The sequence below is a fragment of the Scomber scombrus genome, chromosome 8, assembly GCF_963691925.1.
Source record: "Scomber scombrus chromosome 8, fScoSco1.1, whole genome shotgun sequence".
Taxonomy (NCBI): domain Eukaryota; kingdom Metazoa; phylum Chordata; class Actinopteri; order Scombriformes; family Scombridae; genus Scomber; species Scomber scombrus.
In genome coordinates, this window is record NC_084977.1 from 29,908,100 (window position 1) to 29,923,362 (window position 15,263).

The window sequence follows — 15,263 nt, forward strand, 5'->3', positions numbered from 1 at the left end:
AGGCGGAGGAGGAGAGAGGCGACATGGAGAAGGTGAAACTGGACAACAAGAGGATCCTGTTCAACCTGCTGCCAGCTCATGTGGCTCAACACTTCCTCATGTCAAATCCCAGGAACATGGTGAGCGTCCGCGGTCATGTTCAGACTTGTCCAACAGGACATGCCCAGATGCACCTGACATGCCCATATGCAGCTGGTTAGGTCATAAAGAGGTCACGTCCAGAGATTAGGGCTAAATTTGTGTGAAAAGATGCATTTTTTTCTCTCAGATTGTTGAATTTGAATGATTTAACCCTCACATACTGTTACTAATCTGACTCATAATTAGTCTCTACACCAATTCACATTAATAAATTCCCCCATCAGTCATTAATAATTGTTTTATTAATCCTTCTACTTGATTAATATTATGGAAAAAAGACATTCACAATCAATATTTTATGGTCCAAGAGAACATGTTATAGAATATGATGAATACAGCAACACGTTTGAATGCTGATTTAAGACCTTTTTTTTATATGCACAGGTTAAATTTGTACATCTGCATATATAAAAATGTGTATCAGCTGCACAAAAATTTTAAAACATGATTTCCATTTTTTTATACTGTGAGTCACATTAGGAAAAGTCTGGCTAAAAGAAATGTGTATAGTGTGTTTTTACAGTTCTTGTAAAAATGGGTCACATTTGACTGTAAGGGATAAAGGCTTGACGATATGAAGATACTGTATAAAAGTGGAAACTTAAAATGTAGGGAAAACACTGAAAACAAAACCCAAAACAACACAATTGTAAGTATCAAAATTGACCATTTCCCTGTTTCTTGCTGTGGTAATCATCTCATGACTCCTAGGATTCATCTAGAGCTGCAACTAAAACATTTTAAATTATAGATTAACCTGGTGATTCTTTTTTAAATTAATCTCAATATATCGTTATGTCTATAAAGTCTTAGAAAATAGTGAAAATTAATTTCTACAGCCCATAATGACATTTTCAAATGTGTTGTTTTGTCCCATCAGCAATCTAATATCCAAAGAAATCCAGTTTATTATCATGTATGACACAGAAAAGCTTCAACTGATCTCATTTGAGAAGCTGCAACCAGCAAATATTTGCGACAAATGAGTAAAATGATTATTCAGATATCAAAATAGTCTGAATAGTCAAATCAACTATTCATCAAAATCATCTTCATTGGCCAAATATATTTACACATACAAGAACACTCCAGTTTAATGACCTTAGTCTGAAAGCTGCAGACTCATCTATTTATTCACCTCGGGGTTCCTGACCCGGTCCAGGTTACTTTACAGGCAATATTTCCATTACAGTCAAAGAAGCAGGTCCTAAATACACACTGAAATATCTAGAGTACACTGTCTCAATAGATAAACAGTGTTTCTATACATTTTAGTCTCATGACCGTTCAATAAGAACAATGTCCACATGTGACAACTTGTTGCTGAGTGTCAACCTATGAGTGATTTCTTTTTCTTCATTTTGATTTTGAAGATCTGAAGAGGTCAAATTATCAAAATATTTAACAGAAAATGGCAAATATTTAAAGTAAGACTGAAGAAATAGATCAAAAATTGTAGACGAAATATGTTTATTTTCTTGTTATTGTCTCAATCATCTCACAAACCTCTCAGAGTTGTCTTGCAGCCCATTGCAAGGGTCTCAACCACTGTTCCACATATCTAAAAACAAAAATATTTAACCCATTTTCAACTTTGACATCAGGATGTCCCTTTAACTACAAATCACTAAATCAGTGGCAGTGGATAGTAATCTAATCTCATCATTTAAGAGTTGCATTTAAAGCCAGCTGTTTGCTGTTTGTCCAACACTGCAGTTGAGTCATTGCTAGTTTATACTGTAGGAAGTTACAAGCATCATGTTTAGTCTGCATAAACCGACAAAAAAAGATGAAAAACTTAAATTTTTGCCAAGAAATATTCTCTATACCCAGAAGTGCTGGTTCCCAATGTGGGGAAAGTCTCCCAGCTGTTCAGGACAATGGCACTGCTGACCATGTGTTGTGGTGTTAAAGTGGAAGTGTGATGTGACAGGCCTGTGTGTCTGTCTCCACTAATTGATGAACATCCCCTCCACTGAACTCTGTTCCTTCCTCGGCCCCTTCCCCCTCACTTCCCAGGAAGTGATGAAATCTTGCATCCTTTGGCCTGCCAATCAGGAAGTGTATATAGACCCTCATGAGGACAAGATTGGTTTGTAAACACTAAAGCTTTGTAGCTTTTAGACCAATAATATGGACATTTTATAATGTGCAATGTTACACGGAGCTGATGGTCCATATAACATTGAAAACTGACCCATGATTCAGTGAGTCAGGAGACATTTATAATAACAATATCAGGGGCAACAAAGTGTACGTAAATATGTTATTTTTGTTTATTTTCATTCATTTTCTCCCTTACTTTTATCTCCTGTCACATATATAATATATTTTATTCTAAAAATCTGACTTTAGCATAGCAAAATAGATACATAAAGTAGGAATTGTCATTATCTGTATGGTGTTTAAACAATATTAATACTCACTTACTTTGCATAAATAAAACTGATCTACAATTAGGGCACAGACGTAATGCCAGAAGCCAGAATTCAGCCTATTGGCATTGAATCTGGGCTAAATTCCTGCACTATGAGCTCACATTTAAAGAGGCAATCTAGTGATTTACTATTGATAAAGTTTAGGGAGTTGAAGGGGACGGATTCAGAAGAAGAAAATGAAGAAATTGATGCAGCTTAGGACAATATATCTGGACTTCTGATGGTACTGATATGGGTTCAACTCCAAAAATGTGTCTCAAACTCCATGAACACTCCAGTTTGCAGCATAGACCTCCAAATATTAAATATTTGAAGCATTGACAAAGCTTCTCAGAGCCACTGATGATACTTTATACAGCTGTTCGAACTCCTCTAAAGACTTCATTGGACGTTCCTGGGGACCATTTGATGAGCTGATACTGTTTATTTATAATCTATCTAATCACACAGACAGTGAATTGTCTGTCAATTGGTTAAACTCACTGCTACCTTTTCATGGGATTTGTTAATGGTAATAAAAACAATAATAAAGCGATGCTGGTCGTATCCTTTAACAATGATCAGGCGATGCATCAGACGGTATAGGGATCGTCTGAGGCTGAGACTAGTAAACACTGAAGGCAGGAAGTCAGGAAGTATGTTCCCGGCACATTGATGACCCCCTTGGAGCTACAGTTTATAGAAAGGCTTCCTCTCTTTCCTGTGGGCTAAAGTTCACCTATACAGTGTATTCATAACACAGCGCAGTGGGACTCTGCTGCCTGTAATTCAAAGTATCGCTTATTCAAAGCTGTGACATAACGATTGAAAATTGTGTTTTCATTGCATTTGGGAACAATAGTAAACACCTGCAAGCAAACTGTAATAATAATGTGGGTTATATTGACCTCATTCTGATGTAGGTTAAGGTGCAATATTATTTGCTATACGTATTAAAGGGTTGTTTCACTCAAATCACAAAAAACACAAGAAAAGGAATAAACCCCCTAAATATCCCCTTTTGTTATTACACATTTTCTTGCCTCTTGTGGTGTCTTCATCCATCCATCCATCCATTCATTGTCTATACCTCTTTGATTATGCAGGTAGGTGTTGACCTGCCATGGCATTACTGTCTGTTGCACCTTTAAGTCGGCTAGCTGCAGGGTCGTCAGTCGAGTACCACCGATCATGGCAGAAACATCTCTATGCAACCTCCTGCAGCCTCATGCTAGGTGTAACTCCAGCACCTGTCCTTCCTCTTCAACCACAGCCCAAAATCTGCTCCTCCCATTCAGGTCTTTTTTGGCGCCTTCTGCTGAGTTTCTCCAGCTACTCCCATGCGACTCATGAGGTGAACAACTGATATACCGACAAAGGCTGTAACTAAATCTACAGAGTAAATTATGATTTTCCAGCCAACCTCCTTGCACTCAGCAGCGAGAGTTGAAGACTTCAGCATCTTCAATCTAAAAAGGAGCACAACCTTGGGGTCACTGGACCACATCACTATATATCTCACTGGGGAACTTGAGCTTCCTGCTGAGATTGACTCTCATTCTCCAGTCCCGGGTGGTAGGAACTATCCTTGTGTTGCCCCCACCTTCTCTAACGTATCAAATGTGGTAGTCAGCTGGTGGAGGATGACCTATGCTCCTGCCTCTCCCACACCTCTGCCAATTTGCTCAAGGCCTGGTCCACAGCGATCCTGCAGCCTGATAAGTTTATGGTGGCTGCTTGCACATGACTGCTACAGAGAGGACAGCGTTCTTCCTTGCCAAACCACAGATGCATGTTTGGTGGGTAGGGGAGTATGCTGTATATTGCCTTGATGAGGAAACTGGGCCTTGCCTGTGGGGTCTACCACAGGTCCGCCATGCTTATGTTTCTGTCAACAAAGCCCTTCCCACGTTGTCCAGCCCCCCCTTTCGTCCCTGTGCTACAACCTTGATCTCAAAGCACTCTTTCTCCATCCTCGTCACCTCAGACACCACAAGTTCCTTCCTCTCTTTCCTGTTGGCCTTGGACCAGAACCTTTGGGTCTCTCCCCACCTGAGACCTGTCCTTCCTGTCTGGCCTCTGCCTATGATCTCCTGCGGCCTGCTAATTACCAGGTCGACTTCAGCATGGGCGTCCCACTTATAGCCATTACAGATCTGGATGTTGCATTCCTCCCCGCCTGGTCAGTGGACTCCCTCATGTCCAAGCCTGGTTTCCCTCCTGCTTGTAGCCCGTGTTTATAGATTATAGAAGGGAACAGTGTCAGGGAGGCACTGCGGCAAGCCCAGCCACTTTTGGATGAAAGAGTGAGCTTCCCCATCCATCTTACTTACTGTGGATAATCCTCCAGTTCATCCTCTGAGGGTCGCGTGGGAGCTGGAGCCGATCTCAGATAAACATTGTACACCCTGGACAGGTTGCCAATCAGTCAAAGGGGTGTTATGTACATAGAGACAGACAACCATGCACACTCACATTCACACCTATGGGCAATTTAGAGTCACCAATGAACCTAACCGGCATGATTTTGGTTTGTGAGAGGATGCCAGAACACCTGAATGAACCCTTGCAGGCACAGGGAGAACATAAAACTGCTTTCTATCCATGCAAATAGTTTTGGTTTTATTTCATCAATCAGTGCTTATGTTGGAACCAATGAAATATTAAAACACATTATGTTTCCTCCACAGTGAAAACAACATACTGTATGGTTAACACGCCATCAGTGTCATTAGAAAAAAACATGACTTAGACTAGCTTGACTTTCAGCTGCATTTCATGGTCCTCTTCAGTAAATGAACCTGCTTCAGGTGTCATCATGAGACCTGAGTGTGGGACTTCGGTGAAATGCAGTGGTCGTATATAGAGAGCGCCACACTAACTGTAGGTCTTGTTATGATACCTGAGCCTACTCCTTTAGCTGAAGAAGACCATTACATGTGGTTCAAAGCTCAGAACCTCTTGTTACACACTATTTCCAAAGGTCATGATTGAACTTTCATGCTCTAATGATTTGGGGATTTTTTTGTAATTTAGGTGAACTTTCACTAAGTAGCATTCATTGCACTTTTTTTTTTTTTTTAAAGTCTTGACCATAAAGTCTGTTGACTACTTTGATCTCTTCCCCTGTAGGACCTGTACTACCAGTCCTACGCTCAGGTTGGAGTGTTGTTCGCCTCCATCGCCAACTTCAACGACTTCTACATCGAGCTGGATGGCAACAACATGGGCGTCGAGTGTCTGAGGCTGCTCAATGAGATCATCGCTGACTTTGATGAGGTGTGTGAATGCTCTGCTCTATCATAAATCTGCTATTTTTACATATTTGGAGAATCTGGAGGGAAGCTCCAGCTCCAGTTATGACATGCATGATATCACTTACAAAAAATGACATTGTGGCCGTGACTGTGGGTGTTTATTGATGCAATATAATATATAATGGTTGCGGTTGGGAAAGTTTTACCAAATAAGGAATTACTTACAGATGACTTTTGGCGTGCTTTAATCTATAATCAGCAACATAAAGCATTAATTTAAGTTTGTGAACACTAATTGTATGTTTTAATGTTTAATCATCCCATGATAATTCATTTTTATGTAAAGCACATTGAGTTGCCCCTGTGTATGAAATGTGCTATATAAATAAAGCTGCCTTGCCTTGCTATTAGAGGGATGAACACCATTCCTCCAAAAGATTTTCCCTTATTTGGTGTTTTGATGATGATGATGATGATGATGATGATGATGATGATGATGATGATGATGATGATGTAGAGCACTGCCTAACACTTTAGTCCAAAATCTCCCATAGGTGTTTAATGATGTCTTTCCCATACATCTAAATGCAGATGTCACTCTAGATGCTGTTCCTATTGAAATACCAACCAGTTGATCAGTCTTTGTAACTCAAGCTCCTGCCATCTATGCCCCAACAATGAATCCTCCTTCAAAGTCACTTAGATCTTTTCCTCTTGACATCTTGATACAAAATCAGGATCAGCATGGGCCTGCTCAGCAATTTTATCCATCCCACAGAGCATGATTGGATGTTAATTGCTTAATTGTAACATGAAGTGCACCTGTGTGGAAGCATCTACAGTTGGCATGTGTTTCCAATCATTTCAATTAATTCCTTTGCCTTTAATTTGAAATTTGTAATGGTACTAATGCTTTCCTCATGTTTGTATCCCTTTCTTTTTCTTCTTTCTTTCCAGCTGATGGATAAAGAGTGCTACAGGGATATCGAGAAAATCAAGACCATCGGCAGCACATACATGGCTGCAGTGGGGCTGGTTCCTACAACTGGCTCTAAGGTGCACATGCAGGATGCTATATTTAGACCACATATTCATTTTTTGTTTGTGTTTGCAGCGTATTAGCACATTGCGAAAGCGCACACTGCATTCTTGAGAGTATTTCCAAGTGGTTATTTTCTTGGTGTTGATATTTAGAACACTGTCACGTTTCACTCCGCAAATCCTGTGTGAGGGATTACTGGCCTTTGTAGCGTCAGCATATTCTGCATTCGTAAAGTTTTTTTTTTAAATCCTGCAAAGCTGACGAACAAAAGAGCCCTTTCTGCAACTTCTGCAAACTTAACAGTGAGTGACAGTGGCGGTTTGACTTCTGGGGAACCTACGGCGCGCGTTATATCGCCGTCGTAGATTATAACATGTATAATCACGTCAGGGGGAACAAAAATAGACGCTGATATCACCTCACATACCTTGAAAGTGAGCAATCGTGTTTGTGCATAAATGAGTGTGTTCTTAATATTGTTGCATTTTTCTCATTTTTAGGCAAAAAAGTCCATCACCTCACATTTATGCACAGTGTCAGATTTTGCCATTGAGATGTTTGACGTCCTGGATGCCATCAACTACCAGTCCTACAATGACTTTGTCCTGAGAGTAGGTGAGTAAAAACAAACACACATGCAAACACACATACGCTGGTCTAGATAAACATTGGGGTCTGAGCTTCTGACCTATTGCACTGGACGCCATCGACCTCAATGCCAGTAAGTTTGCAAGGAAATGCATCACAGAAAGAGCGTTGCCTCCAGGAAGCTCGTCACAGCGAGACCTGAAGTTCTGGGTTCCATTGTGTTGGGTATCCTGTGGGGAGCCTGCGACAGGAGCCCTTGTTTAATCACAGCATAACCTGGTGTACACAGTGCCATCCTGTCTGCAGGCTGTGGGGCTGTGTTTGTATGCTTGGCTCAACCCACTTTGCAAAAACGTAAATTTTCGTCATTTGCGTAAGACTGGATTTCCAGAAAATGTAGAAAAACAAACTATGACGAGGTTTTTACCAGATCTGTACATGTGTCATAGCGCTGTCCATCTTTAGAACAGAGGCGTCAAACTCATTTTAGGTTAAGGGCCACATGCAGCCCAATTTGATCTCAGGTGGGCCAAACCAGTAAAACCATTGCATCCAACCGATAATAATAAATATTATAACTATACTATAATTAATCATCTATTTACAAATGAAAAATGAGTGAAATTTCAACAATCTCAGCCTTCACAAGTGCATCAATAGGCTTCCAGGTGTCGAATACTGAGCAGTAGCCAGTTTCAGTGTCATGCATGTGCTTGTGTGTGAACCTGGAACACAGTTTTGTTTTATGAATGCTCATCAGAAAAAAAACCTTGTTCACATTAGATAAGTTTTCCCAAACATGCACAAAATGTTTGCAGCCAGGACTGCCAATTTGGGGTTACCCTGGTAATCAGAATCACATTGCAAGTCAGTTATCTCAAGTTGGACGTTCCTGACTGTGAATGGGTAGTGAAAATAAGAGCAGTGTATTTTATTGAAAAACTAGAATTACTTTTCTGTAATTTTCATAATTTGCAACAGGCCCTATGTTTGACACCTCTGTTGTAGAACCTCAAGAAGAGTGACTGTAAAGATGAGGCAATACCTTTCATTGCTGTGCCATGACATCATAGTAACCAAAGGCATTTTTATAGCCAGTTGTGATCCTTAAGACAGGCATTGAAGAAGGTTGCACACAGTAAAAGTTGTCACTCAAAACTGCATCAGCCAAACTCCTGACTTGAAGCCTTCAATGAACATCAATTCTTCAGCCTGGAATAAATTGTGCATAAACCTCTTTTTCTTTGCTGTATAGTTCAGTAGATTTGACTTTGCCCCTGTGTGAAAAACAACTGCAGCCCCCTTATTCATTTGAATGAAGCCTGTCTGGCAATGCAGGGGGGCTCCAGCAAAAAGTTCAAGCAGCACAACGTCAACCAACAAGGTGCTGCTTTGGACAGTCAAATACCTGCGAGCAAATATTTTTGGTGGACTACTTTGTAACATAAATACTGTCTTTATACATTTTACCTCACAATCGTCACATTGAGGGGAGTTTTTCCTTGCCGCTGTCACAAAGTGCTGCTCACGGGGAAATGTTGGGTCTCTTTAAATTAAATTAAAGTACATTTTAGACCTGCTCTATGTGTAAAGTGCCTTTAGATAATGATTTGGTGCTATATAAATAAAGATTTGATTGATAAAAAATGTATGGATTATTGTTAACTTCTCTGTGGTGTTTTGATGTTTGACAACCCATCAATTTGTTACTCAGACTGTATTTCCTGCATCATATTTGTTTTAGCACCTGAAGCAACACACTTTGTGTAATGAGGCATCCTCGCTGCAGCAGAACAACATGTTTACTTTGGCTGAGCTGTACATTTAAGTGTTGACTCGATCAGATATGAGTCACAGAAATGACGAGCTGAGATTTAACGTAGATGAGACGTCATTGCTTAAAGGCTTGACTTCCCTTGAGACTTGCAAACAAAAACATTCAAGTTCCACCTTGCATATGTAACTATGCATTGAAAGCATGTTGAAAAAAACACTACTAAAACAGGTTTAAAAGGAAAATGTTCATATATGCTTTGCCAATTTAATAGTCAGCAATTAAACATGAGAAAAACCAGCATAATAACTTCCAATTTTCTCATTTAGATGTGTAATTTAACTTTCCCCCGAGGATTTGAGACTTTAGTTTAGACTTGGCCCAAAACACCCATAAACAGCTGGTGCTGATCAGAAGGAAATACAGCAGCTCTCTGAGGTCTTTAAATGTAAAATCAAAGTGAAAGCCATCATAAACAGTTCCTTTACAGATCCATATAGAGAATATTAACTCAGACATCGTACACTCTCTGGTTTTATTCAGGTATCAACGTGGGACCAGTTGTGGCAGGAGTGATTGGAGCCAGAAGGCCTCAGTATGACATCTGGGGGAACACAGTGAACGTAGCCAGCAGGATGGATAGCACTGGAGTACAAGGAAAAATACAGGTACAGTACCGCCAAACTCACAGGAACACACCTGCTCTATAATACACAGTAGCGTGCGGTGGTGTTTCAGTCAGGGCCAGCACCAAAATCCAACCCCCTCCCCCCCAAAATAAAGTATTGTATGCCGATACAGCCAACAGAGCAGCCACACACATATAGGCCTATGTCCTACAATACATACACATTGCAAATCCAATGTAAGGCCCCTATTATGCAACAGTACTTAATCCACACCAACATGACAGCTGATCAACATCTGCAACGCATCAAGACACCACTGTGCAGCATCGACATCAGATCATCTTCCCTTAGGTCACTGCCCAACTTTACAATGCACATACCATGTGACACAACATCAAAAACAGCACATACTGCCTGACTGCTCTTAGAGGAAACTTCTAAATCACTTCAAAAATAAAATCAATTTCTATAACAGACACAAACATGCTCCAAAAACGGTTCTACATTTACTTCACAAAGAGAAAAAGAGAGAGAGAGAGAGAGAGAGAGAGAGAAAGATAGAGAGATATTAGCCCAACAGCAGCGCCAATCTTTTCCAGAGAAAGTTAAAAAAAAAACTAGCACTCACCGATTACTTGTAGATGAAATCCACCCTGCGATCCTTCATGATGAAAAAGGCACCCGAAGCAGGTCCACAATCATATCTTTATCTACCGATCTTGCTGTTAAATCAACCGCCATCACCTTTCCAGAATAACAGACAGAACGTCATCACGCACCTGCCCATGGGCCAATCAGCGAAGCTCATTTGAATGACGACGCCCAGGCCAGCACTAGAAACTCTGCTTGATTTAGGGCGTTCTGTCAATGACACATCAACATTTGATTGGCTGATGACACGGTCACTCAACGTTACGCACCCAATAGCAGCGTCCAGCTCGATCAGAGGGCTAGCAATGCAACTACTGCTAGCCCCAGCAGAGGAAAGGAGCTGTGATGCGTTTAGAGGACATAGGAGATTTGAGCTCCACAAAATATAACCATTCGTTTTCTGGATAAAGTTGCATACTGAACAAGTAATTGACTCCAGATACATTTCAGAATGACCTTTTAATTATGGAAAAAACAGAAAAAATAGACTTTTGACAGGGCTAGTAGTGCTAGCCTTGCTGCACCTGACTGCACACCACTGATAATACATGATACTGTTTCCTTTCTTCTTCTTTATTCCTCTTAATTCCCTTATTCCTTATGCCTTTTCACACATTTCCAAACACAGTAATTACTCTTGAGCCTCTAAACATGAATGTAAACTATAATTCAAGCATTACCATTTACCTCTAGTAAGGGCTGTTTTTTTAATGCAAAATCTTTGTAATGTAACAAAACAACCAAACTGACTTATGTGGAATTAATTTGCTTAAACTTAAAGGTCAGTCAAGACACGTGTTTAACATTTTTCTTTTTCTTTATAGAAATCTGTCAGTTTTAATGCTGTTTTCACAACAGTAACTGATGTCAATGACCTTTTAACAGCTTAAGAAAACATCATGTTAATCCAGTTGTTGTGAAGTTTATTTAAGTAAGTCCTTTTTGAAGCAGGCTTTGAGTTTTGTTGTTAGGTTTTCCTTTAGTTTACATTTGAATAACAGATTATGTTTTTAAAGTATTTACCTCACCAGATACTCATCTAGATACAGGTGGAAGTCAGACTTTTTTCTGCCTCCTGCTTTAAATGTCTTCATGTATTCACCTGTGTTTTATTTCCTTTTTTAAAAACTTTTTATTTCCTTCTTAAATCAGTTCTTCACTTTCTCCTTGTTTTTCTCTCAACACCATTAAATCCTGCAGCTTCTGTCTCCTCTCTATTGATTCCTTCACTCACTCTGAAAATGTAAAAAAAAAAAAAAAGGCTGTCAATTTAAAAATGTGAGAGAGCTGAAGCAGAACTTTAACTTGCATGATGCGACTGTATAAGCAGTCAAGCTATCCAAACTATCAAACTACATTAACATTACTGTAATATAAAGCAGCAGCACTAAAATTATCAGGCTTTTTCCATTGTCGGAAAATACCTTATCACTGATACTTTTAAAAACCTGTTCCTCTTTTCTTCAACCTTTTAATGGTCAGTATAAAGACATAAATGGTCACACTCCTGTTATCTATTGATCTTTCTTTTCTTCTTTCTATTATTTATTTCTTCTCTGTGAATTGTTGTTGTGTTTTTATGATTTAATCCTCTTTTTTATTCATTTTGTCTACACTTTTACTACATTTTCCCTTCGATCCTCATAACTATGTCTGTGTTTTTATTTGATTGTATTTCTCATCTCTCTGTAAAACACTTTGCTGAACTCTTGCTGACTTGTTAACTTGCTACAGTATCCTGGTTTTCACTGGAGTAACATATCCAAGTCTCTTATAACTGGGATAAAAGTCATCCATGTTTCTAAAAACCAGGTCAAGGTGTTTACCAGGATACTCTTGCAAATGTTAACACCCTCACTAAATGACATCATCCTTCTGTATTTCCCCTCCAGGTGACGGAGGAAGTCCATCGCCTCATCACGAACTACTACGACTTTGTGTGCCGCGGCCAGGTCAGCGTGAAGGGCAAAGGTCAGATGCTGACTTACTTCCTGGAGGGACGCCGGCAAGGCATCAGGCCGTCTCAGACCCAGCAGCAGCAGCCCGGCAACGCCGAGCACCGCCGCAGCGCGTTCACCCATGGCAGCGTGTGCACCAGGTTAAGCCCCGCCCCCAAGGTGACCACCTACGCTACGATCAGGACCCCGAGCCCGAGCATGGCTAAACCAACCACCTCCACCAGCACCACCAGGTACCTTCCCTCTGCCCCCACCGCCATGGTGTGAACAACCCTATCTCCATGGTTACCGTGGAAAAAACATCGAGAAACATCGAGGCAAGAAAATGTGTTTCTTGATGAGTGGAGCCAGAGATCATTTAAAGAGGGAAACGTGTTGTTCTCCACTCTTCTTCTACTGTCTCAGAGAGGCTGACAGACACTGATCGTCCAATGGGAGGCCTGGACTCCGGCCTGGACTGCGTTTAGGACCCGATCACGGGAGTCTTAGGTGGCCTCAATCGGACTCTCCCTCCACACTCGAGGAGCCCTGTTTGTTGTTTCACACCGCAGGGTGTCGTGGACAGGATACAGGATGCTTTAGCCACGTTGCTCTGTAATCAATCAAAGGCCAAGGATGTCTCCAGGATTTCAGAGTAGACTCCTTCAACTGTTTCCATAACTATAAGAAACGAAATCAGCATAAAAAAAAAAAAAACATTGCAATGCACAATTGATAGCGTAGCACACAAACCTCTCACAACAACCACATCTGGAAAATACAACTTTTAGCCGACCCTTTTCTCTCAGTGTAAAACCAAATCAGTGCTGTTGCCTTAGCGACCACTCCTCAGAATGAGTTTCCTGCCATTTTACGTTGCCTTTCTAGATCCTTTATTGATTTATTGGAGACCAGTTCAGATAATGTAATTACACAGGCATCATTGCTGTCCAGGAGACGTCTGCTTTTAAAGCGAATGATGCCAAATGTGTAATCGTAAGTGGCAGTTATAGTACAAACTTGCCAAAATACAACAGGGCATTGCCTTCAATCATTTTGGGGTCAGTGATACCGTACGTTTAAGGCACGGGCCCCTTTCACTCTAAACCTCTTATAGCACATGAGGTAAACTCTTGATTCCCTGGGCCGAGCTGCTCAGTGTCTTTAAGTGCATGATGCCACTGCTGCATTCCAGTCATGTGTGCTGTCTGTTTCCCTGTGATGCTTGACTTCCAGATTCTTCCTCGTCCAAGTGTAGCAATAAAGCGGTTTGTCTCCTCTCTCAGCCTCTTCACCCTTGCATGCTGTAGCCAGCTGGATCCTATTTTGACCTGATAGTGTATGTAGCCAATAGAGTGTGCATAGCTAGCCACACAAGTCTGTATCTCTGTGGAATTGAAGCATGACTTAGAAAACTTATTTTCTGTATTGTGCGAGTGTGACTCATTCCTCATTGAATTATATAAAAGAAGACGTTTTTTCCGCGTGCTTGTTTACTAAGAAAATATTTTCTATTGTTAAAATATTCAGTTCTACTATTTTTATGAACTTAAAGCTGCTTTGGTAGAGAAAATAAAACCGCTGTTTAAGAGGAGACACACAAACCTCCGTGTCTGGCTTCCTCATACAAATCCAGATGATTTATTTTATGGTATAGCATGCTACTCACAGCATGGCTTACCACAGCCATGAACTCTCTAATCTGTTCTAGCATGCACTGCCTGCAAGCCTGTGGCTCTTACATGCATGCTTTGATGAAACATTAATACAGCCCGAGCAGTGGACACACAGTGACTCTGTTTTAATGTAGTCCTCATGCATGCGCTAAAGGTAGCGGTCCTCTCTTGAATGTAAGGTGCTTTTTTGACCCGTGTCTTCTTCATGAGCTTTGGTGTGGGAACCTTTTTATTGAGGACATTTCAGGACAGCTTGACATCAGGCCGGGGTTCCTCCTCCTTCCTGCTCCTGCTGTAGTCAACAGGTAGCTGTTTTTTCAAACGTGCCAACCTATTTTCATAAACATATCAAACTTTTTTGGTGTTGAGCTGTAGCACAACTGAATGTGTGGCTACGGTTATTGTGGATTTCCTTTTGTTGAATGCCTGTATTTTTACTGTTTGAGCTGTTTTCTTTAACAGTTTTGTAACTCAAATGGTGGTTAAGTGTTGATTTTAAAGAGATTTATTTGGACATCATAACCTGACTGAAATGATGTTGTTGTACTTCTTATCATATTTAAAACAGATTTAAAGTCTATATAGTAGCTTGAATGCTTACTTTATGTTTCTAAGAGGTTAAAAATGAGGATTTTTATACACTTGCTTTAAACAGTTGACGGAAAGTTGATGGAAAGGAGTTATGTACAATATTTTTTCCTGTAAATTTGATATTTTCATACTGTATGATACGGGTTTCAATTGTTATATGTAGGTATTACTAGCTATTATTGTACATTGTAGAGTCTTTTTCAGAGCTATATTATAAATTATCCGATATTTGTCAAGTTCTTTTGTTGAAGATGTATTTATTGAGATGTTTTATGTGAATGTAAATTTTGTTAAAGATGATATTTTATACTATAAGTGTTTGCACTGCGATGATATTGACGTATTATGATTATAAAAATAAAGCCAGCGGAGACGTTTCTCCTGGAGCAATGGACTCTTCCTGTGTACATTTTTACCTAGACCTACATACACGCACACACCACATATGGAAAGGCCATCAAACTCAGTAATAAAAAGTTACATAACAGTGGAAAAACAAAGCTGATGAAAGTAGTTCAGAGCAACATCGGGGTCAATGTCAGCCTGAGTGCAGCGGCGTT

The 15,263-nt window shown here is 40.3% G+C and overlaps 1 protein-coding gene across 1 annotated transcript in view; it reads left to right on the forward strand.

Moving 5' to 3' along the window:
- The window catches only part of LOC133984391 (adenylate cyclase type 1-like), a 62,093-nt gene extending 49,369 nt beyond the window's left edge, over window positions 1-12,724 (forward strand). The window contains 6 exon segments of the mRNA XM_062423693.1: window positions 3-119; window positions 5,691-5,837; window positions 6,773-6,871; window positions 7,358-7,472; window positions 9,763-9,887; window positions 12,392-12,724. Of these exon segments, the coding sequence (XP_062279677.1) occupies window positions 3-119; window positions 5,691-5,837; window positions 6,773-6,871; window positions 7,358-7,472; window positions 9,763-9,887; window positions 12,392-12,724 (936 nt within the window).
- The last annotated feature ends 2,539 nt before the right edge of the window (window positions 12,725-15,263 follow it).